Source organism: Pseudorca crassidens, chromosome 3, assembly GCF_039906515.1.
Source record: "Pseudorca crassidens isolate mPseCra1 chromosome 3, mPseCra1.hap1, whole genome shotgun sequence".
In the NCBI taxonomy this organism is placed as follows: domain Eukaryota; kingdom Metazoa; phylum Chordata; class Mammalia; order Artiodactyla; family Delphinidae; genus Pseudorca; species Pseudorca crassidens.
Genome location: NC_090298.1, coordinates 28,493,451 through 28,517,600, shown reverse-complemented (window position 1 = coordinate 28,517,600; position 24,150 = coordinate 28,493,451). Strand labels below are relative to the sequence as shown.

Here is a 24,150-nt window from a genome sequence, read left to right as displayed (position 1 = left end):
TTAACCTGTGTTAACACAGCAATCTTGAGAGAGGCTGCTGTTACTGATCTCCATTTTACAGATGAGGAAACTGAGGCAGAGAGGCATTACAGAACTCGTCTGAAGCTATACAACTCCTAAGTGGCAGAGCTGGGCCTCGACCCCAGGCACTCCGGCTCTGCTGTTTCCGGTAAGAGCAGCGCTTGGGCTGACAGTTGGTCTGCACTAGAAAAATGACAGCCATTGTCACTATTTTTGAAGGCTCACAGTCCTGCTCTCCCAGACCTCGATCCTTCCATCCCCAGCCTTTCATAAGTGTTTGTCTGAATAACACCGGATGTGCCTGAGTGGTGCGGAATGATTTGCCCCCAAGTGTTTACAAGTTAAAAAAATGTTTGTGGTTCTTCCTCCTGCCTCATCTTAGAGTCTGATAGTGTAGTCGTTGCCTCAGGTGAATTTCTAGCTTATCAAAACCTCCCATGTTCGAAGGGAATTTGGAGAAAGGAAACGAGCTGCTCTGAGAACAGGAACGTGGGGATTTGGGCTGTTCTCTGGTTTTTCTCCTGTGTAGCAGGATGGATGGTGTGGTAGAGTGGCCAGGCCCCTGCAGGGTCAGCTCATTTGGGGGTAGGGGTTCCGAGAAGAGGAACCGTGCTCTGGGGGTTCTTTGGGTTCTCTTTCGCAAAACTGCCGGGGGCAAAAGGGGTGCAGGCCCACTCCCAACTTCTGCTTTCCGGGGCCCGGGGTGAGAACGCTGATGAAGGCCCCTCCCTCCTCCCCCCACCCTTAGTGCCACCCAGCACTGTGAGGGCCCTTGTGTGCACCTGGGCACCTGCATACCCACAGCCTTCCCAACCCCTCCAGCCTCGACCACACCTTCAAACAGCCGCCCTCAGCCTCCCCTCGCACCTAAGTGTGCAGAGGCTCAGCGGTGTCGTTCACCTTCCGAAGGACAGGACCGCCGGAGCCCTTGTAGACTCAGGGCCACTCAGATGGGGAATTCTGACGTCTTGGGCACCGGAGCATAATCTAGAAGGTGTGGGTGTGGAGTTCAGGCTCCAGGCGGCTCTGGATTCCTTGCCATGTGGGAAGGGGTCCAGGTGGGAGGGGAGGACAGAGCAGTGCCCCCTAATAATCAGAGCCAGGGCAGGGGTCCTGGCTGCCCGGGTCTGAGGGGAGTACCAGAGAGTACCAGCTGAAGGGCAGGGCCAGATACACTGTCACCGCGTGGCAGCCTCCCTCTCCTTCCCAGTTGCTCCAGTGGTCTCAGGCTAGGGCTGTATTCTCTCACACTCACTCTCCTCTCACCACTTGTGGGCTTCCAGGCTGCTGCAGTTCTCTTGGTTGCCTCCGTTTTGTTTTACGAACCTGATCTCTGCTGCTCTTGGGTCGTGGCTAGGGCAGTGCTAGCGTGTGTGGGGCGGCACGTCGGGGGCACCCCTGTGGATCTGGGCACTTCTGGTTTGTGTGTGGGGGGGAGGTGAGGGGAAGGAAGGCAGCGACTTACACCGCAGCGGTCACCCCTTCCTGCCTCCTGCAAGACACACATCTTGCTTATCCAGCAACAGGCTCTCTGGGCTCCCACAGTTTATCCCATTTTCTCCAGATTAACTTTTTCCAGACCGGGCTGAGCTTTCTCCTCAGAGCTGAGTGTGCTATTGCTTCACTTATCAACCTCTGAGCCCTGCTTTCCTCCTCTCCACAGCGGCACTTATTTTCTGCCCCCCAACCGGGTCCCCCTGCCTTCTACTAGTGTATTCACTCCCAAATGAAGTTACCACATTCACATGCAAAAATATTCCATCTTCCCCAGTCTTCCTTCCTCCCTCTCCGCCTCACGTTATCCATCTGAGCACAGCAGGGTCATGACTGACTTAGAGGAGTGACCGGGGAGAACACCTGCCCCCACCCCACAGTGTGGGTGAAGCCAGGGCTTCCAGGACCCCACGTGACACAGCACCCAGCATTACGAAAGAAACAGCACCCAGCCGCCTCTCCTGCTTCACCTACCTCTTCTTGACCTCTGCAAGCTGTGGAAATGGAATTGTGTGCTGAGTTCAGTGTTTATTTCCTGATCATTTCCCCAAGGACTGCTCAGGTGATTAAAGATTTTGAAATGAATGACTGGGTGAGCTGGGAGGGTGACCTACAGCCGAGGGTCCTCTTACCTGGACCCCCCAAGAAGTCAAGAGTAGTCATCTCTGACCAACAACAGGGCATCAGGGCCTGGTCTTTATTACAGGGGAAGCTCTTTGCAGATGGAACACTGGATGGGTTATGGGATGAAGAAGGGAGCTAGAGCACACAGCCTCTCTCTCTCTCTCTCTCTCTCTCTCTCTCTCTCTCTCACACACACACACACACACACACACAGAGTCACACTCAAATATTCAAATACTTTACTCCCTTAACTTCATTGAAGTTTGAATGAGTGAATAGAATCCAGTTTCAAAATCCTTTAACCACCTTTGGGAACCTAAGTACTTGTTCTTAGTGTACCAATGACATATCCTCTCTGAGACAAAAATGTCTCATTCCCAGACAAATAAAGCAAGTATAGGGATATCTACATTCTTCACAGAAATCCTAGGAAATCCTGCAGGAGAAAGGGAAGCCACACGGCTTTGCTTCCCTCCCCCACCATGCACCTGGCATTCCAACCTCAAAGCCTTCCATCACTGCATTTCCTCAGCTTCAGACACCCTCTCTCTGTGCCCACTCCCCCGTCTCACCTGCCAGATCTGCCCATCTAAAGTGTACCTATCTTCCTAGGTCCATGTCAAATACTGCTTTCCCCCAGGAGAATCCAGCTTTCCATCCCTGTGTTCCTATAGACAGCACTTCCTTTTAGCCCTTACTATGACATTCAACTCACTGTCCCATGACTCATTTGCCTTGTGTACATGGCGCTGTCCCCTTCTAAAGGTCAGGAACGTGTTTGTGATCCCAGCACTCAGGATAGAGCTAGGCACACAACACGCATTCATAAAATAAATTGCTGATGTCCACTGGATTTGACCATTTCCTTGTTGATGCTTTTGTCCTTGTGACAGACAGAAATCTTGGTCTTTGCTCCCTCTAGCCGTGTTCTCAGGAGTCCTCGGGTTTGGGTGGGGACGAGGTGACTCGTTTCATAGAGTTTTTTCACGAAGTCCTTGCCCACAGCCCCTTCTGTTTTTCTAGTGCCCAGAAGCACACACTTCAACATATTTCCCCCCAAATCCTGGGCTACCCACACATTATTCTATCGTCAAAATTGAAAAGGCAAGTTGCTTTAATAAAGAGAATCTCTCTGTAAATGTCTAATACCAGCGTTACACGTAGATACACTACCATGCTACTATTTGTTCTTTGTGGGTGTTTACTTGTTCATTTATTTTGTATTTTGGAGACATGGAGGGCTTACAGTTCAATTTTTATTAGCCCATGGGTCCTCAATATCAATATCAGTAAGTTTTCTTTCTAAAGGGCAAAGAGAGACTGATGTGACTACTTTTAAAGAAAAGCATTTTTCTGTTTTCTGAAAAAGGTAACTTCTCAAGGCTACTCAGGATTGAGGATGCGAGGCAGCTTTTGTTTTTGTGGCAAGGCCTGAGGGTTTGCACTGTGTGTGTTAACAGGAAGCAGGGCCGGGACGCTGGGGCCGTGCAGTTCACGTTTGGAGCCTTAAATCTCAGACGCTACTGGGAATTGCCAACAAAATCACAAAACGATTGACAGTTCGAGAGGCTATTTAAGCAGACATGTTTGTATAATGATTATTTATGGTATTAAATAAGCACACCAGTAGGTGCCTACATTACCTGTGTTTTGATCCCAAACTAGGTCGCCAAAGAGAACAACCGTAGCACCTCGGTCAAAACTGGCAGCTGGATGGGTAGATTGTTCGATCCCCACTCTGAGCAGCCTCAGGAAAGGACTACTGTGCCGTGACCGGAACGGAATTGTTATGAGAAACGTGTCACCCTTCAGATGGTCCCATACACTGGGGCTTAAGGAAGAATTCATCACGCATGTCAACGTGCTGACCACTCCTTAGAATGAATGGAACTTGGTTAAGGTAGAGTCCTGCGGGAATTCTGACTCCCTGCCTTCTCTCCTCAATGTTATGAACAATAAGAAACCCCACACCTGAAATCCTGGCGATCCCCTCAAAACAGACTCTCGGTACTCTTTTCCCTTTAGGACAGATTTTACCGGAGTCTCCCATTCCCCTTCCCACCCCACAACCCCCACTTGAAAGATCAGACGCCAGCTTCCAGGAATTTGGGTTTCAGGAACCACCTTTCTACAGCATCTCTTAATCTTCCATCTAAGCCAACGAAAAACGCGGCCGAACGATCCCCCTACTTGCTGGCCCAGAGCCTCAATCAAACCGGTATTCCGATTGCCAAAGAGTGAAGGGGGAGAGGCTGCAGGGGAGTCCCCAGTCCCAGTAGCCTGTCTACTCAGACCTGTTCAAGTTGCTCCTGGGCACAGCTCACTTGCAGCGCGCAGACCCGAACGCAAGGAGTGTCTCCAGGTACCCACACGGCTCTCAGGGGAACCCAGACGCCCAGCTTCCAGCGCGCGGCGCAGTCGCTGCTGGGGGACCCAGAGAGCCCCCTTTCTCCTTTAGGGGTCGTAGCCTGAAGAGGTCTCTCTATTCAGCCCCTCGAACTACACTGCGTCCGCTCCCTCCCGCAGAGACTCCACTCCCCCGCGAAGGGGCTCTCACACGCACGCCGGAGGGTTTTGGTCTCGGCGACCTATGAGCGCAGAGGCCATGCAGGGTCTCAGTCGGGCTCCGCGTGTGTCCGCTCTCCCCATCCCAAGTGACAAACCATACGCGCCACGGGAGGTGGCTCTCTCGCGGTGCATTTCCCCTGAGGGCGGACCAAGATAGTCACTCCTTCCTTCTAACTCCGAAGAAGTTTCTTGGTCCCATACTCTAGGCTCTCCGCCCAGCCAAGCAGCAAATCAGGCCTTCGCGCCTGGGCAGCCCCGGAGCCAAGGTGCAAAGGTTTTGTGAGTGGCTTACCCGACTGGGTGCACCTTGAGGACCCCTTCAAGAGCTGGGGCGGGGGTGGGTAGTCGCTGAAATAAGTGCGCTCAGTTGTCTGCGCACCACTTGGCTGAGGCCCTCTTCCTTGTCCCCGAACTGCTTTACATTCCTGATGCCTTTCTCGGCTTCTGGGCGTCCCACACAGCCCAGCGCTGACAGCATAAGGAGAGGAAGGGGTGTGTGTGGAGACAAGGGGGACGGAGGCTGGTGGCTTGGTCCATTGAGGCTGGTCTCGGCCACTTTGCCACCTTCCTCTCTCCACCTGGGTTCGCAGCCTCCCCTCGCCGGAGAAGGTCCCCTGGCCACTTCGTAGGCTGCTCTTTTGTGTTTCTCTCTCTCCTCGTCCCTCCTACCTCTTGATCCGGGGGCCCCCAGCATCCTCTAATCCGCTCTACTCTTTTCCGCCGAGGGAAGGCCACTTGGCAGTTCCTGCGTACCCCGGGCCTCAGCCTGCGTCAGTAGGCGGAGCTGCTGGGCAGCAGGTCGTAGCGCCCCTCGCTGTAGACCACCACGCCGGGCGGAGAGTAGAGCATGTCGGGCTCCGCGGCCTGGTGGAGAGGCGCCAGGGCCTGCCGGTCTGGTCCTCGGGCTCCGGCTTGGTGGCGGCGGAGAAAGGACGCATTGCTAGTGAGAGAAGGCGACGCGAGGCGACGCAGTAGATTCTCGAGCGCATTGCGGAACTCGCGGCGCACGAGGCAGTAGAGGATGGGCTTGAGGCAGCTGCTGGAGTGCGCCCCGCACACGCTCACCGGGAGCGCGTATACCTGGCACAGGAAGTACTCTCGGCTGAAGGGCACCGCGTTGAACTTGATGAGGATGTTCCAGGTGGTGAGTGCCTGATTAGGCAACCAGCACAGGAAGAAGGATAGGACCACGACGGTCACTGATTTGGTGGCCTTGGAGCGTCTCCGGGCGCTGGCTCTGGCCAGGCCTCCCCCGGCTGCTGAGCCTCCTACTTCGGTCCCTGCCACGCGGTGGTCGGAGATGAAGCGCACCAGCAGCTGATAGCACAGGCTGATGATGCCCAGCGGCGGCAAGAAGCCCAGCAGCACCTTCTGCAAGTGGTAGAGGCCCAGCTAGGACTGCCTGTCGCGGCCTAGCAACTTGTCCGGGAAGTGCACCAGGCACAACTCCTCGCCCATCACCTTGATCGTGGTGGAGAAGATGGCTTTGGGCAGCGAGGCCAGCGCAGATCAACACGCGCAGTGCTTTGGCCGAGAAGCGGCAGCTGTCCCCCAGGCTCCGGCCGCAGCAGTCACCCCCGCCGTGCCCTCGGGTCCGGTGGCTCTTAAGAGCCAAGGCCACCGAGTGGCAGCGCGCCACGCTCGTGGAGGTGAGAAAGAAGACGCTGGCGTACATGTTCATGGACGTCACTGTGGATACGATCTTCCACGTGGCCTTGCCAAAAGGCCATCTGAAGTCGAGGGAGTTTTCCACAGCTCAGAAGGGCAGGGTGAGCACGAACTGCATGTCCGTCAGCACCAGCTTGGTGACGAAGAGGTTGATGGAGGACTTGCGCCAGCCCTGCTTACTCTTCATCAGGTAGAGCGCCAGGAGGTTGCCCGTCAGCCCCAACGCGCAAACCGCCCAGTGCACCACGCTGATGAGGATCCTCACCCGCGCCTGGGTGTCCGCGCTCTCTGCCCCGCCGCCGCCCGGGGGATGCGCTGGCGCCGCGCCGGCTGGCAAATCTAGCCCCAGCTCCCACGACAAGTCCTGGAGCTGCAGGGACGCGTTGCCGCTAGTGTTGGTCGCCTGCAGAAGGTCCGGCATCAGACTGAAGAGTTCTGCGAGCTCGTCCCCGCCAGCCACCTTATTCATGGTGGCTTTCGCGGCTGCAGCGGCCACCTGCCTGCGCAGGTGCCTCTAGGTCAGGTTTCGGGAGATAAGCCTTAAGGGAGTCCAGCTCTCCCGGGGTTCCGGCGTGCCTGGGGGTTTTCAAAGCAGCCGCGGAAGAGAGCGCCTAGGACCAGGGCGCCAGGCGCGTCCCCGGCGAGCGGAGCTTGGCCTTGGGCGCGGGAGTTGCGCGGAGCGTCTGTTCTGAAGGGGAATTCGAGAGCCTAGGAGCACAGTATCTAAGGCGAGCGGTCGGCGTCTAGAGGTTCTCCGGACAAGGTGGCAGTCTCCGGGTCCCTACTGTAAGAGTCAGACTTTGCCCCCTGCGTTTCCCGCTGTCACTTGGTCACTAGCGCATACCCGCCCTGCCGCTCAAGGCCGCTATTGGGGGCCCTCTCCTTCTCTTTCAAATACCTTTGTCGGTTTCCTCGGCAGTTGCGTGGACGAGGCTTCTGAACAGAGTTCTGTCTACCTCGCTCTGACTCTCTGCAGGGCTTTCGATGCTGCCCTCGCAGCTTCGCGTCTCCGTCTCTCCGCTGTTGTCAGCTCCCAGGGAATTGCCAGCAGCGTTCCCGCGAGTTGCATCCCCACCCGCCAAACCGAGGCCGCGGGCTCCCAAGGAGCCTGCGTAACCCCCGCGCCGTGAGAGGGGGCGCTTTCCGAGGTGCTGAACTTCGCAGCGCCCGCCGCGGGGGAGCGGGGAGAGGTGCGCGGCAGCAAGAGCCCAGCGGCCAATTTCCCTTTTCCTCTTCAGCTTCAAAAGGAAATGGTCGTAACCCTTTATTTTCCTATGTTGCTGGAGAAAGTCGGCTTTGATTTGCGATCGCTTTTCCTTTCTTATTCTCAAACATAACTATTAGAATTTTTTCTTTCTCACTCCCGAATGCAAAATCTTCTGCCAATTTTTCTTTTCTTTTCTTTTTTTTGCAGTATGCGGGCCTCTCACTGTTGTGGCCTCTCCCGTTGCGGAGCACAGGCTCCGGACGCGCAGGCTCAGCGGCCATGGCTCACGGACCCAGCCGCTCCGCAGCATGTGGGATCTTCCCGGACCGGGGCAAGAACCCATGTTCCCTGCATCGGCAGGCGGACTCTCAACCACTGCGCCACCAGCGAAGCCCCCATTTTTCTTTTTAAAAGCAATGATAGTGGCCTCTTTTTTCCTGCCCAGACCTTAAATCAGATGAGGGCTCTTCCTGAATACACAAACGCCAGCTCCACTTCCCCTTATTAATTAGCTGACCACTTTAATTGGTGTCTGTGACTGTCAGGATTTTCAAAGCGTCTTCACATAACAAATCTCTGGGTTCATGTGTTGCCCTCTGCTTTGGTGTATTCTGAGAACTGAAGCGAAGCAGAGCACGTAATTTGTGTGCCGACTTTACAGACATTAGATGTTTAGCTCTCAGCCCAGAGCTCTTCAACAGATTGTTTACTCATATACAACCACACTCTACCTTGATGCAGTTGGAATAGAGGATTTCATAAGGCTGTTTTTTGGCCACCAGCCCCCCATTTCCACTACTATTATAATCAGAACTCTTAACCAGTGATTTTTTTTTTTTTTCCAGACCGGTGGAAGTAAATTCTAAGGAATCTTTTAAGTTCCTTTGGGCAACGGGAACCAATATAAACCATTTGAATTACTTCTTAAATTGAAGTTTATTTAAATGTCAGATCAACCGCTCTGGTGTAAAATGTACATTTCTTAGGATAAACTTAAGAAATTTGAAATGTTTTCCTCACTGTCCGGGACTAAACTGAAACAAAAGTATCTTACGCGTAACTGTCCTCACTCTTGCAGAGCTCGTGACTTTACTTACAGAGATAAAGAGTTTGCGCCTTGAAAGCAGAGGTGATAGAAAAAGCATAGTGAAAAAGAAACCGCGGTACCCAAAACATGTGAAGGGAAACGGAAACAAGCTTGATTCCCAAGCGGGAACACAGTTCCGGAGAACACGCTTCACGGTAGTCTCTGGTCTACTCCGTTTACCCGCTAGAGGGCGCCAAGGCTTTAATCAAAACCAAAACCAAACCAAACCACTTCCTTTGAGAAGTTCTGATCTGGAGAAACTCAGCTCTGCGCGGAACCGATACACAGGTCGCTTCTGTTTACATCTCTTATCCCTGCTTTAGTAGCCTCATCTTCAAGTTTACTTTTCACTCAAATTTTTACTAGCTCTTTCTCCATCAGATTTTTATTTCTCCTTTATTTAAAAAAAGTTTAAAAAATATTTCAAGGTGCTGTTGCAAAACAAGGAAGCTTAGGGCACGCCCCGAAAGCCTTTTGCCTTGGTTTCCTAGTAGGTACGTGGGAGGACTTGTGGTTTTCAAATATTCTGAGGCTAGGTGCTGAGCAGGTGATATCTGAGTCAGCTGGGGAGCTTGATTATATTTCAATATAAGTCGCTGCTCTCCTCCCAGCCCCATGCGGCCACAGAGATTCTGATTCTCAGTGGAGTCAGAAAGGGGCTCAACAATCTACATTTTAAAAACATTCTTCCAGGTGATACTAATTTTCCCCCAAGTTTGGGAACATCTGGATTAACTTTTATTCCTTTTCTGTCTCTCCATGTGAAAAAATTTAAGTCCCAAAGAAATATTAATATCCACTGGTGGTTGATCACATACGAGGATTGGAAGCAAAGGAAGAGAAGGGGGTCTCAACAGGTTTCCTTAAAATCACATTTAGGCCCAATAGTGATATTTTCTTCACTGTAGGACAGGGGGGACCATGAGCTCCTGAGGTCTGCCAGGCCTTGAGTACTTGGCAGCAGGACTCAGACTGAGCCCCTAGGAGAGGCTCTTCCCAAGTGTGATTCCCAGAGAATGCTGCCAGAGTGCTTCCGGGCCTAGAAGGCTCTTCATTTCCAAGTCTGTTCTCTGAAAATGAAGCACACGTGTGAGCAGGAATTTATAGCATCACTTAATTAAGTCTGCGTCATGGAAGGAAAAAATCCCTTTTCAAATAAGTTCTTTTTCAGTATGACCTTAAGATATTTTAGACCATTTTTCTTAAAGGCAAGGGCCATGTTTTTCTCAACCAGCATCTAAAATATTCAAAGAGAGAGGCTTATCAGTCATGGTCAAATATCATTTAGGTATACTGTTAAAATATTACCAAAATCTTACCATATAAATTCCTAACGTAAAATTTGGAAAACTGACAATGTTGTCAAATTGTATGTTGATCCATAAGGATCAACCTTATGGAAAAATTAAAAGAGGGGCTTTTTTAGTTGGTTTTAACCCAGCTGTTACCCCTCCTCCTGCCCCATTAATCTAATTGTGTGTCAAGTTTTATTACTGAGGATCCACACTTGTCAGTCTGTTTTCCCAAGTTAGTACCTTTGCTAACAATGTTCTTGTGCAAGTTCTTCCTCTATTGTCATCTCTCTCTTCCCCCACTTCAACATATTTCGATGTTACTTACACTGTTTAATATTACTGGCCAAAGGTTACTGTCTGGGGGGAAGCTTTCTGAATTCTCCGAGAAATAGGTATTGATCGTTTCCCCTCTTGATTTTCACAGAACCCTCTATCAGCACACCTGTTAAGACATGCCTCCCTATCAAGAAGTGCTGTGGCTCTTTCTGAATATGTCTCGTCTTGTTTAAGAGTGTCAGCCTGGCAGGGCAGAGCGTGTATCATCATCATTGTTGTTTGCCCTTAGTGCTGGGCTCAGACTTTTCACATGTATGGGCACAGGACACACTTATTGATTGGACTCTGCATTCAGATGCAATCTTTCTACTAAGGCAATTCCTTCAAAGGTAACTTACAAGTTTCCCCTAACTATCTACTCCTATAGAATATCCAAGTCTAACTCCAGGGAATTGATTTATTTTAAAAACCTTTCATTTTTACCTAAGCTAGACCTCCATCTATAAAGCCACCTGCACATTAAAACCACTTAAAAATATTGATGCCCAGTGCCGACCTTACACCAATAAAATGGGAATCATTTGTTAAGAGTAAGATATGTGGTTCCATAGGGCTTATTATAAAAAATTGCAGCTCCCCTACAGCTGGACCATCCATATTTCTTTTGCACAGAGGCACATTTGAATCTTTTAACCGATTCTTTTGCTATATACTGCATAACTCTGGTTGAAATACTTATATTGGTATTTTATTTTTTCATTGTAGACATTAATAGTTTACTCCCTACCATGGAAGGTGGAAGTTTAGCTTTTTTCTCACACATCCTCTCCTTCCACTTCTCCCAACATTCTGACACCCCCCCCCCAGTTTATTTATATTATACTTTTGAAAGATCCGTCCCCAGCATTTTCACTGTAATGACTATGTAAACGTTAACAACTGAGCCATATATAGTATATGATTGTTGTTCTTTTCTTTCACAACTTTTTGTCTCCATTGGAATTAATAATTATCTTTGTTACTAAGGTAGGAAAGACCAAGTAGAAGCTACTAGAACTGCTTCTACCTACCAAAATAGTAAACCAAAACCATACCACCCACCTGAAGGAATCTTGGAGGAATAAGTGTTATCATCAAGGATTTCAAAGACGCAGAGGTGGCAGTGAAGCAGCAGCTATTTCCATTTAGGACAACAGGCACTGCTGCATCTTGCCCACATTTTCAGTATCTGCTGGCTCAATTCTTCGGCGTTGGGCAGCATCTGGGGTCACAGCTCCTGCAATGCCCACCAGATCTCTTCCTTCAACTTTTTTGAGTCATCAACCAGCCACATATGCAGCTCCACGCCAAAAGGTGTCATCTTCTCCTGCAGGCCTCTCACTGGCGATATCGGAGGCAGTGAGAGAGAGACGTGGACCCAAGTTTGTTTTCATGGGTTCCAGAAGAAGAATATTTGTTTTAAAAAGGAAGACAGCAGGGTAATATGTCTGGAGGTGGTTGAAAGTCCTCTTACTCCAGCTCCAAAGACTAGTTGGCCAACAGATTTAGGTAGGTTGTTCCAGCAGGTGAAGAGCAAAGAACCAAAGTTGACCCTGGGTGGGAGACCATGCTGGAAGGAATGGCACATGATGAGACCAGGACGAGCAAGTGTCAGATCACACAGAGCCTAGGAGACCATGATTGAGAGTTTGGATTTCATTCGAAACTCAAGAGCAAGCTACTGGAGGGATCTAAGTAGGTTTAGAGATGCTGTTGGTGCCTTGCCCATCTCCCCTCCTTACATGCCATTTCCCTAGTTGCCAACTTGACCTTCAGATACCAGCTCCTGTGACTCTTTCCCAGTGGCCTTTCTCTGAAGCTGCTTTGCTTGTTTGTGGGGCTGCCTATAGGTGTTGCCTAAGGTGGACTTAATCTCCCACTCTCACCTCTCAGAGGAGCCTACAACAAATGACTGATGGAGGTTGGTGTATAGGTACCCCAGCTTCCTTGTCCCTTTGTCAGAGTAACTCTGATTATGTGTTTTAACTTATTCCCTAGAATTTAGAGATAAGCTTTAGCTGGCAGAGTGGCAACTTGTTTGACGATACATGCTTATTGGGTTTCTCCCGTTCCCTGTCACACTTAACTTTCAGTGTCTTCAGGGGCCTCCTTCCAAATAAACTACTTTCACTAGAATTTTTGGTTCTGGATCTGATTTGGGGAGAGTCCAAATCAGAACAGCAGGGGAATTATGCAATCCAATTCACACATTATAAAGACCATACTGATTGGTGAAACAGTTATAAGGCATGAAGGGTGCAAACTGGGAGCCTGGAAAAACACTACTGCAACAGTCTAGGTGGGAGATGGTGGCATCTTGCCTTAGTCGATTCAGGCTGCTATAACAAAAACACCGGAGACCAGGTAAAGGAAACAACAAACACTTATTTATTACAGTTCCAGATTCTGGGAAGTCCAAGATTAAGGCACTGGCAGATTTGGTGTCTGGTGAAGGCCTAGTTCATAGAAGGTCATCTTCTATTCTTCTATGCTGGGTCCTCCATTGCAGAAGGGGCAAGAGAATTTTCTGGGGTCTCTTCTATAAGGGCACTAATGCCATTCATGAAGGCTCTATCCTCATGACCCAATCTCCTCTCAGAGGTCCCACCTTCTAAAACCATTACATTGTGGGTTAGGATTTCAACCCATGAATTTTGATGGGACATAAACATTCAGTCCAGCTTAAGGGTGGTGACTGTGGAGGTGGAGAGAAGTCCTGACTTGAGTTTTTATTTGGACAGTAGAATCACCAGGATGTGGTAATGATGATGGGTTGGAAGGGGTTAGAGGTGAGAGGAAAAGTAGTTTCCAATATGTAGTAGTTTCCAATCCTAGGTGGTTAACAGACATTTAGTGTGATGGAAAGACTGGAAAATGAAAAGACTTTGGTAGAAGATCAAGAGATTTCTTATGGACATATTGCCTTTTTGACCTCCAGTTGGAGAAGTCAAACAGGAAGTTGAAAACATGGGTATGTGGAGCTTGCAAATTAGGACTGGACTGATCTTTAAAGCTATAAGAACAGATGAAATCATTCAAGGAGAGAGAGCATAGAAAAGAAGACCTGAGCCAACATGTGGTACAGGAAAGTCAGTTTCTTAAAATGAAGTTTCTATGACTTTTTTTGGAGGAAGTTATCATAATGAACATTTTAATTTTATTATCTATTTTAAAAATTAGTTCTCTTGGAGAAAACTAGAACTATCATCACCAAGCTGAATCTGGATAATAGAGACAAATAGAAAATATTAAAAAGAAAAGTTGAGCATATGCTTACTAGGACTAAGACCTTGAAGAATGTGATAAATATTTTCACTAAATACAGAAAATATTGATATACCATTACCTGGGGTCCTTCACAGATCAAGAGAGGCCTGGGACTCCTCCAATATTTTCCTAAGCCTCCTAATATAGATAAATATAGATACAGTTTACATAATGATATGTACTCTAATGAAAACATGCCAAAACAAATTACAAAATAATATTGTTATAATTTACATATTTACTATTTAAAAATTTGGTATTTTAATGTAAGTAAAGACTGAGTTGATGCAAAAGCCTAAGTTTGATGCCATTTGCGAGTGCAAGATCCAGATCTCCCCCGCTACTCCCTACACTCTTCCGTTCCCTCTGATGCCAACCACTGTGATAACTTTGGACCCAAAGAGGGAAGAACTCACCTTGGAGTGGGAATGATGTTTCTTTTCTTCCCTGATGTCCTCTTTGTCAATAAACAAACTTTGAACCATAGGCTGTAGAAGAGGAGGCATCATCTCCTCTCGGGCTGAGGCAATTGTAGGGCTGGACTTCAGGCTGGGTGGATGTCTGGGTGGGCTGGACTTCCCTGTGGAAGGAGTTGGGCTGAGATACTCAGATTATGAGCCTCAAAAGAGTAGCCAAGGCTAGTAGCAGGATAAGCAGTCCTCTGTGAAATTCCTTCTCCAAGTGTTTAGAGAAGAGCTGTTAAAAACCATCGCCTGGATTTAAGTGGGAATGAAAGAAGACATTTGAATTCATGCCTACAGTGGATTGGTGCCAGGAGAGAAAATTAGCCTGGAAAAGAGTTATAGGACTGTACATTGTGACCTGATTTTCCAAGGTCACGGGTGATTCATTTGAAGTTCACATTGTTGGCAGAAGGGGCTAAACAACCACCAGGCGGATTTGTGGAGTATTCAAGCATTCCTCCTGGATTCTTGTGGTTTCTTTGCAAGTGGAATACAAGGTAGGGATGGATTTTCCTTGGGATGGGGCTTAGAAAATGAGCACTGGAGATATAAATAAAAAGTATGACCTCAAGATGGTTTCTTCATACCAAAAGTATGGTTTCAAGATGTAACAATGAGGAAATATGTCTGGTAAAGATGTGGTAACATTCATTATGTGTAAGAGAGTCATTCTGCTGTGTTTTGAAACAAGTATAAAGACTGTCTGATGTTTCGGTACTTATAATCACAGAGATAATATACTGATGTGAAAAGTTGAGTAAACATATAAAGCTATAATCCAATTAATGTCACCTATAATTAACGGGTAAATAAAGTCTAGGATGTGAGTTTGGGGTAGTTTGTTCTGGGAAGATTTCTGCTGGGCAGAAGAACTTGAGCTGGATCTAGATAAGAGAACAGGAAATTACTCCCAGAGTCAGATTAGAGAGAAGATATATAATCAGAACTTTATAGAGTCTGGGATTCTACAAAGCAAAGTGTGTTTTCAGATAAGAGAGAGCAGAAAAGGATCCATCCTCTCGAGATCCCTTTGGAGTATGTACAGGCACCGCTCACTCTGCATTACTTCTTCTTAATCTGCAAGTATCACATCTTTCGTTCCACCGTAATTATAAATTGAGTTCTTACTATGTGCAATGCAATGTGTTAGGTGTTTGGACAATTAACAACAAAAACATCAATGACACAGTATGATTAATGATTGAAGTGATGATAACAATCACATGTCACATTTATTTGGATGCTGTATTATTTTCCTAGGGTTTCTGTAACAAATTACCACAAACCAGGTGGCTTAAAACAACAGAAATGTATTATCTCACAGTTCTGGAGGCTAGAAGTCAGGGTGTTGGCAGAGTTGGTTTTTTCTGGAGGCTCCGAGAAGGAGACCATCCCATGCCTCTCTCCTAGCTTCTGAGGGGGTTGAAGGTAATTTCTTGTCTTGTAATTGCATCACTCTCATCTCTGTCTCAGTCTTCAGATGGCATTCTCCTCTCCGTGTCTATCTTTGTGTCTCTATTTTATCTCCTTATAAGGGCACTAGTCATTGAATTAGGGTCCACTCTAATCCAGGATGACCTCATTCTAATTACTTTCATCTGCAAAGACCCGATGTCCAAACAAGATCACATTCACAGGAATCAGGGGCTAGGATTTGAACATATCTTTTTTGGGGACACAATTCTACCCACTGTAGATAACAACCGTGTGCACTGTGCCAAAGGTTCTGCATTATCTCACCCAATGCTCACAATGGGTGAGGTTGATACTATTGTTATCCCAAATCTGATTTCCAGACTTTTATCCCCAGAACTCCAGAGTTGTAAATTCAACTGCTGCTTGACATTTCTACATGGTTTCTGATTTTCCTTCAGTTTTCTCAATCTTAGTAAATGGCATTACTATTCACTTAACTGTTCAAGCTTAAAATCCAAGAGTAATTCTTAATTTCTCATTTTCCCATAAAACCAGTCTAACCCAATTTAGTTGGTCCTGTTATCCTGTTCTCAAGAACAGAAACAAAAACCCTGAAGACCAAAAAATTCCTGAATTGATCTCCTTCTTCCCATTTATTCACTTCTCTCTGCATGAGTTATCTCTTCCGAGATAATGATTTATGCTGAAACTTTATGGCTTAAAAAAACAAACATTGGGCTTCCCTGGTGGCACAGTGGTTGAGAATCCACCTGCCGATGCAGGGGACACAGGTTCGTGCCCCGGTCCGGGAAGACCCCACATGCAGCGGAGCGGCTGGGCCTGTGAGCCATGGCTGCTGAGCCTGCGCGTCTGGAACCTGTGCTCCGCAACGGGAGAGGCCACAACAGTGAGAGGCCCACGTTACCGCAAAACAAAACAAAACAAAACAAAACATTATTCCACAGTTTGTGTAGGTCAGGAATCCAAGTGCAGCATAGTGTCATTGGCTCAAGGTCTCTCCTGAGGTTTCAGTTAAGGTATCAGTGGGGCTGTGGTTTTATCTGAAAGCATGAGTGCTAGGGAGAGGGATTTGCCTTTAAGCTCACTCACACGCTTGCTGGCAGATCTTCAACTTTCACCATGTGGGATTCTCCGCAGGGCTGCTTCACATTACTGCAGCTGATTTCCACCAGGGTGACTGATGAGGGAGGCTAGAGAGGGGGAGAGAGGAAGAGAGAGGGAACCCAGCATGAAAGCTGGGGTCTTTTTAGAATGAAACAACAGAAGAGACATGCCCACCACTTCTGCTATATTCTATTCTTTAGAGGCAAGTCAGTAAATCAAGTTCACACTCAAGGAGACGGGAGTTATACAAGAGTATGATTACTAGGAAGCAGGGGTCGTTGAGACTATCTTAAAGGCTGATTACTACAACAGGGCAGGTGCTCACAATATCCAGCAGAAAACAAGAGTTGAAGGGCTACTCAGCTGAGCAGATATTTCAAGAGCCACAAGGTGCTGGGGCAACAGAGATTGAAGTTCAAGCTTGATAAAGTGGAGGAGAATAGGTAAATAGTCCAGGCTTTCAGTCAAAACCCCAGAAGAGGCACATCGGTTTTTGTTTTTTGTTTTTTGTTTTGCGGTGCGCGGGCCTCTCACTGCTGCGGCCTCTCCCGCTGCGGAGCACAGGCTCCGGACGCGCAGGCTCAGCGGCCATGGCTCACGGGCCCAGCCGCTCCGCGGCATGTGGGATCCTCCCGGACCGGGGCACGAACCCGCGTCCCCCGCATCAGCAGGTGGACTCTCAACCACTGCGCCACCAGGAAAGCCCAGGAGGCACATCTTAACGGTAAGTTCTACACTCTATTCTCACCAACCAGAAAATATATACTTTATTCAACTATATACAGAGCACTCACCAAAATAGGCCATATGCTGGGCCAAAATCAAGGTTCAACAAATTTCAAACGATGGAAATCATGCAGAATATGTATTTATTTTAAACAGCTTTATTGGAGTATAATTGCTTTACAATGGTGTGTTAGTTTCTGCTTTATAACAAAGTGAATCATCTGTACATATACATATATCTCCATATCTCCTCCCTCTTGCGTCTCCCTCCCACCCTCCCTATCCCACCCCTCTAGGTGGTCACAAAACACCGAGCTGATCTCCCTGTGCTATGCGGCTACTTCCCACTAGCTATCGATTTTACATCTGGTAGTGTATATATGTCCATGCCACTCTCTCACTTCGTTCCAGCTTACCCTTACCCCTCCCCATGTCCTCAAGTCCATTCTCTATGTCTGAGTCTTTCTTCCTGTCCTGCCCCTAGGTTCTTCAGAACTATATATATATATATATATATATTAGATTCCATATACATGTGTTAGCGTATAGTATTTGTTTTTCTCTTTCTGACTTACTTCACTCTGTATGACAGACTCTAGGTCCATCCACCTCACTACAAATAACTCAGTTTCGTTTCTTTTTATGGCTGACTAATATTCCATTGCATATATGTGCCACATCTTCTTTATCCATTCATCTGTCAGTGGACACTTAGGTTGCTTCCATATCCTGGCTACTGTAAACAGAGCTGCAATGAGCATTGTGGTACAAGACTCTTTTTGAATTATGGCTTCTCAAGGTATATGCCCAGTAGTGGGATTGCTGGGTCGCATGGTAGTTCTATTTTTAGTTTTTTAAGGAACCTCCATAGTGGCTGTATCAATTTGCATTCCCACCAACAGTGCAAGAGGGTTCCATTTTCTCCACACCCTCTCCAGCATTTGTTGTATGTAGATTTTCTGATGATGCCCATTCTAACTGGTGTGAGGTGATACCTCATTGTAGTTTCGATTTGCATTTCTCTAATGGTTAATGATGTTGAGCATTCTTTCATGTGTTTGTTGGCAATCTGTATATCTTCTTTGGAGAAATGCCTATGTAGGTCTTCTGCCCATTTTTGGATTGCATTGTTTGTTTTTTTGATATTCAGCTGCATGAGCTGCTTGTAAACTTTGGAGATTAATCCCTTGTCAGTTGCTTCATTTACAAATATTTTCTCCCATTCTGAGGGTTGTCTTTTGGTCTTGTTTATGGTTTCCTTTGCTGTGCAAAAGCTTTTACGTTTCATTAGGTCACATTTGTTTATTTTTGTTTTTATTTCCATTACTCTAGGAGGTGGGTCAAAAAGGATCTTGCTGTGATTTACGTCATAGAGTGTTCTGCCTATGTTTTCCTCTAAGAGTTTCATTGTGTCTGGCCTTACACTTAGGTCTTTAATCCATTTTGAATTTATTTTTGTGTATGGTGTTAAGGAGTGTTCTAATTTCATTCTTTTACATGTAGCTGTCCAGTTTTCCCAGCACCACTTATTGAAGAGGCTGTCTTTTCTCCATTGTATATTCTTGCCTCCTTTATCAAAGATAAGGTGACCATGTGTGCATGGGCTTATCTCTGGGCTTTCTATCCTGTTCCATTCATCTATATTTCCGTTTTTGTGCCAGTACCATACTGTCTTGATTATTGTAGCTTTGTAGTATAATCTGAAGTCCAGGAGCCTGATTCTTGCAGCTCAATTTTTCTTTCTCAAGATTGTTTTGGCTATTTGGGGTCTTTTGTGTTTCCATTAAAATTGTGAAATTTTTTGTTCTAGCTCTGTGAAAAATACCATTCATAGTTTGATAGGGATTGCATTGACTCTGTAGATTGCTTTGGGTAGTATAGTCATTTTCACAATGTTGATTCTTCCAATCCAAGAATATGGTATATCTCTCCATCTGTTTGTATCATCTTTATTTCTTTCATCAGTGTCTTATAGTTTTCTGCATACAGGTCTTTTGTTTCCTTAGGTAGGTTTATTCCTAGGTATTTTATTCTTTTTGTTGCAATGGTAAATGGAAGTGTTTCCTTAATTTCTCTTTCAGATTTTTCATTATTGTGTAGGAATCCAAGAGATTTCTGTGCACTAATTTTGTATCCTGCTACTTTACCAAATTCATTGATTAGCTCTAGTAGTTTTCTGGTAGCATCTTTAGGATTCTCTATGTATAGTATCATGTCATCTGCAAACAGTGACAGCTTTACTTCTTCTTTTCTGATTTGGATTCATTTTATTTCTTTTCCTTCTCTGATTGCTGAGGCTAAAACTTCCAAAATTTTCTTGAATAATAATGGTGAGAGTGGACAACCTTGTCTTATTCCTGATCTTAGAGGAAATAGTTTCAGTTTTTCACATTGAGAACAGTGTTGGCTGTGGGTTTGTCATATATGGCCTTTATTATGTTGAGGAACGTTCCCTCTATGCCTACTTTCTGGAGGGTTTTTATCATAACTGGGTGTTGAATTTTGTCGAACACTTTTTCTGCATCTATTAAGATGATCATATGGTTTTGTCCTTCAGTGTGTTAATATGGTTTATCACATTGATTGATTTGCATATATTGAAGAATCCTTGCATTCTGGGATAAACCCCACTTGATCATGGTGTATAACCCTTTTAATGTGCTGTTGGATTCTGTTTGCTAATATTTTGTTGAGGATTTTTGCATCTATGTTCATCAGTGATATTGGCCTGGAGTTTCCTTTCTTTGTGACATCTTTGTCTGGTTTTGGTATCAGGGTGATGGTGGTCTTGTAGAATGAGTTTGAGAGTTTTTCTCTCTCTGCTATATTTCAGAAGAGTTTGAGGATAGGTGTTAGCTCTTCTCTAAATATTTGATAGAATTCACTTGTGAAGCCATCTGGTCCTGAGCTTCTGTTTGTTGGAAGATTTTTAATCATAGTCTCAATTTCAGTGCTTGTGATTGGTCTGTTTATATTTTCTATTTCTTCCTGGTTCAGTCTTGGAAGGTTGTGTTTTATAAGAATTTGTCCATTTCTTCCAGGTTGTCCATTTTATTGGCATAGAGTTGCTTGTAGTAATCTTTCATGATCTTTTGTATTTCTGCAGTGTCAGTTGTTACTTCTCCTTTTTCATTTCTACTTCTATTGATTTGAGTCTTCTCCCTTTTTTTCTTGATGAGTCTGGCTAATGGTTTATCAATTATGTTTATCTTCTCACAGAACCAGATTTTATTTTTTTGATCTTTGCTATTGTTTCCTTCATTTCTTTTTCATTATTTCTGCTCTGATCCTTATGATTTCTTTCCTTCTTCTAACTTTGGGTTTTTTTGTTCTTCTTTCTCTAATTGCTTTAGGTGTAAGGTTAGGTTCTTTATTTGAGCTCTTTCTTGTTTCTTGAGGTAGGATTGTATTGCTATAAACTTCCCTCTTAGAACTGCTTTTGCTGCATCCCATAGGTTTGGGGTTGTAGTGTTTTCATTGTCATTTGTTTCTAGGTACTTTTTGATTTCCTCTTTGATTTCTTCAGTGGTCTCTTGGTTATTTAGTAGTGTATTATTTAGCCTCCATGCGTTTGTACTTTTTACAGATTGTTTCCTGTAATTGGTATCTAGTCTCATAGCACTGTGGTTGGAAAACTTGATACGATTTCAATTTTCTTAAATTTACCAAGGCTTGATTTGTGACCCAAGATATGATCTATCCTGGAGAATGTTCCATGAGCACTTGAGAAGAAAGTGTATTCTATTGTTTTTGGTTTGAATGTCCTATAAATATCAATTAAGTCTATCTTGTTTAATGTATCATTTAAAGGTTGTGTTTCCTTATTTATTTTCATTTTGGATGATCTGTCCATTGGTGAAAGTAGGGTGTTAAAATCCCCTATTATGACTGTGTTGCTGTCGATTTCCCCTTTTATGGCTCTTAGCATTTGCCTTATGTATTTAGGTGCTCCTATGTTGGGTGCATAAATATTTACAATTATTATATCTTCTTCTTGGATTGATCCCTTGATCATTATGTAGTATCCTTCTTTGTCTCTTGTAACAGTCTTTATTTTAAAGTGTATTTTGTCTGATATGACAGTTGCTACTCCAGCTTTCTTTGATTTCCATTTGCATGGAATAACTTTTTCCATCCTCTCACTTTCAGTCTGTATGTGTCCCTAAGTCTGAAGTTGGTCTCTTGTAGACAGCATATATACGGGTCTTGTTTTTGTATCCATTTGGCCAGTCTATGTCTTTTGTTTCGAGCATTTAATCGATTTACATTTAAGGTAGTTATCAATATGTATGTTCCTATTATCATTTTCTTAATTGTTTTGTGTTTGTTATTGTAGGTCTTTTCCTTCTCTCATGTTTCCTGCCTAGAGAAGTTCCTTTAGCATTTGTTGTTAAGCTGATTTGGTGGTGCTGAATTCTCTTAGCTTTTGCTTGTCTGTAAGGGTTTTAATTTCTCTGTTCAATCTGAATGAGGTCCTTGCTGGATAGAGTAATCTTGGCTCTAGATTTTTCCCTTTCATCTTTTTAAATATGTCCTGCCACTCCCTTCTGGCTTGCAGAGTTTCTGCTGAAAGATCAGCTGTTAACCTTATGGGGATTCCCTTTTATGTTATTTGTTGCTTTCCCTTTCCCTTGCTGCTTTTAATATTTTTTCTTTGTGTTTATTTTTTGATAGTTTGATTAATATGTATCTTGGCATGCTTCTCCTTGGATTTATTCTGTATGAGACTCTCTTCGCTTCCTGGACTTGATTGATTATTTCCTTTTCCATATTAAGGCAGTTTTCAACTATAATCTCTTCAAATAGTTTCTCAGTCCCTTTCTTTTTCTCTTCTTCTTCTGGGACCTCTATAATTTGAATGTTTGTGCATGTAATGTTGTCCCAGATGTCTCAGAGACTGTCGTGAATTCTTTTCATTCTTTTTTCTTTATTCTGCTCTCAGTAGTTATTTCCACTCTTTTATCTTCCAGGTCACTTATCCGTTTTTCTGCCTCAGTTAATCTGCTATTGATTCCTTCTAGAGAATTTTTTATTTCATTTATTGTGTTGTTCATCATTGTTTATTTGCTCTTTAGTTCTTCTAGGTCCTTGTTAAACGTTTCTTTTATTTTCTCCATTCTATTTCCAAGATTTTGGATCATCTTTACTATTCTTATTCTGAAATGTTTTTCAGGTAGACTGCCTATTTCCTCTTCACTTATTTGGTCTGGTGGGTTTTTACCTTGCTCTTTCATCTGCTGTGTGTTTCTCTGTCTTCTCATTTTGCTTAACTTACTGTATTTGGGGTCTCCTTTTCGTAGGCTGCAGTTTTGTAGTTCCCGTTGTTTTTGGTGTCTGCCCCCAGTGGCTAAGGTTGGTTCAGTGGGTTGTGTAGGTTTCCTGGTGGAGGGGACTGGTGCCTGTGTTCTGCTGGATGAGGCTGGATCTGATCTTTCTGGTGGGCAGAACCACGTCTGGTGGTGGGTTTTGGGGTGTCTGTGAACTTATTATGATTTTAGGCAGTTTCTCTGCTAATGGATAGGGTTGTGTCCCTGTCTTGCTAGTTGTTTGGCATAGGGTGTCCAGCACTGTAGCTTACTGGTCAGTGGGTGGAGCTGGCTCTTAGCATTGAGCTGGAGATGTCTGGGAGACCTTTTGCCATTTGACATTACGTGGAGCCAGGAGGTCTCTGGTGGACCAATGTCCTGAACTCGGCTTTCCCACCTCAGAGGCACAGGCCTGACACCTGGCCAGAGCACCAAGACCCTGTCAGTCACATGGGTTTCTTCTGGCCTCTGCTACTGGCCAGCAATCCTTGGCATTCCTTGGCTTGAGGCAGAATAACTCCAATCTCTGCCTCAGTAGTCACATGGCATTCCTCCTGGGTCTCTGTGTCCAAATTTCCCTCCTCCTTACGGTCATTCCTCTTGCAGTCTGCAATCTCCCTCCACCCAGCCTCTATTTACACCTGGAAACAGGAGGCGCTAATGCACAGGTGGAGTAGGATATCCCAGGGATGCAGTGGTGTCTGCGGTTGACGCCAAGCTAATTGAAGGTGTTGTCTCCTCATTGTAGTTTTGATTTGCATTTCTCTAATAATTAGTGATGTTGAGCATCTTTTCATGTATCTGTTGGCCATCTGTATGTCTTCTTTGGAGAAATGTCTATTTACATCTTCTGCCCATTTTTATTATATCTTGTAGTTTCAAATTGCATTTCCCTAATGAAAAATGATGTTAATAATCTTTTCATGGGTTTTTTAGCTATCTTTTGTGAAATTCTCATTTAAATATTTCACCTATTTTTATTGGTTGGTTGTCTTTTTCTTACTGAGTTGTAAGAGATCTTTATATATTTAAGAGACACGCCATTTTTCAGATATATGTTTTGTAAATATTTTCTCCTTGTCCATGACTTACCTTTTTATCTTCATCACAGTGTTTTTTGATGAAGGCCAATTAATTGATTTCTTTTCTTTTAGCATTTGTACTTTGGGGTTTTATTTAAGAGATCTTTGCCAAACCCAAGTTAAGTAAGGATTTCTCCCAAGTTTTCTTCTAAAATTCGATATATTTAGCTCTTAAATTTCACTTGAAAGAGAAATATGATGTCTTTGAAGTTAATTTTTGTATATGTTGTGATTTCAGGGTCAAAGTTAATTTTTTTTCATTCATTTAATTTATACAGTTCTTTCAGCATCACTTATTGAAATCATTATATATATATATATATATATATATATTTCTGTCTTTTCAGATTCTTTTCCCTTACAGTCTATTACAAAATATTGAGTATAGTTCCCTGTGCTATACAGCAGGTCCTTGTTGGTTATCTATTTTTTATGTAGTAGTGTGTATATGTTAATCCCATGAAGGCTTGCTTTTAAGTTTTGCT

General features: G+C 45.0%; 1 protein-coding gene and 1 long non-coding RNA gene across 2 annotated transcripts; both read right to left on the bottom strand.

Moving 5' to 3' along the window:
- Nucleotides 1-3,235: 3,235 nt before the first annotated feature.
- Nucleotides 3,236-7,444, bottom strand: RXFP3 (relaxin family peptide receptor 3). The gene is given in 5 exon segments (XM_067730206.1): nt 3,236-5,600; nt 5,603-5,645; nt 5,647-6,214; nt 6,216-6,889; nt 7,343-7,444. Coding segments are annotated over 5 exon segments (1,509 nt in total). The 3' UTR covers nt 3,236-5,478.
- A 1,055-nt stretch (nt 7,445-8,499) lies between these two features.
- LOC137221193 (uncharacterized) lies at nt 8,500-14,409 on the bottom strand. The gene is made up of 4 exons (XR_010941918.1): nt 13,963-14,409; nt 13,626-13,684; nt 11,342-11,906; nt 8,500-9,739 (listed from the first exon to the last, which is right to left on the bottom strand). It is a non-coding gene; the product is annotated as an uncharacterized lncRNA (long non-coding RNA).
- Between the last annotated feature and the right edge of the window lie 9,741 nt (nt 14,410-24,150).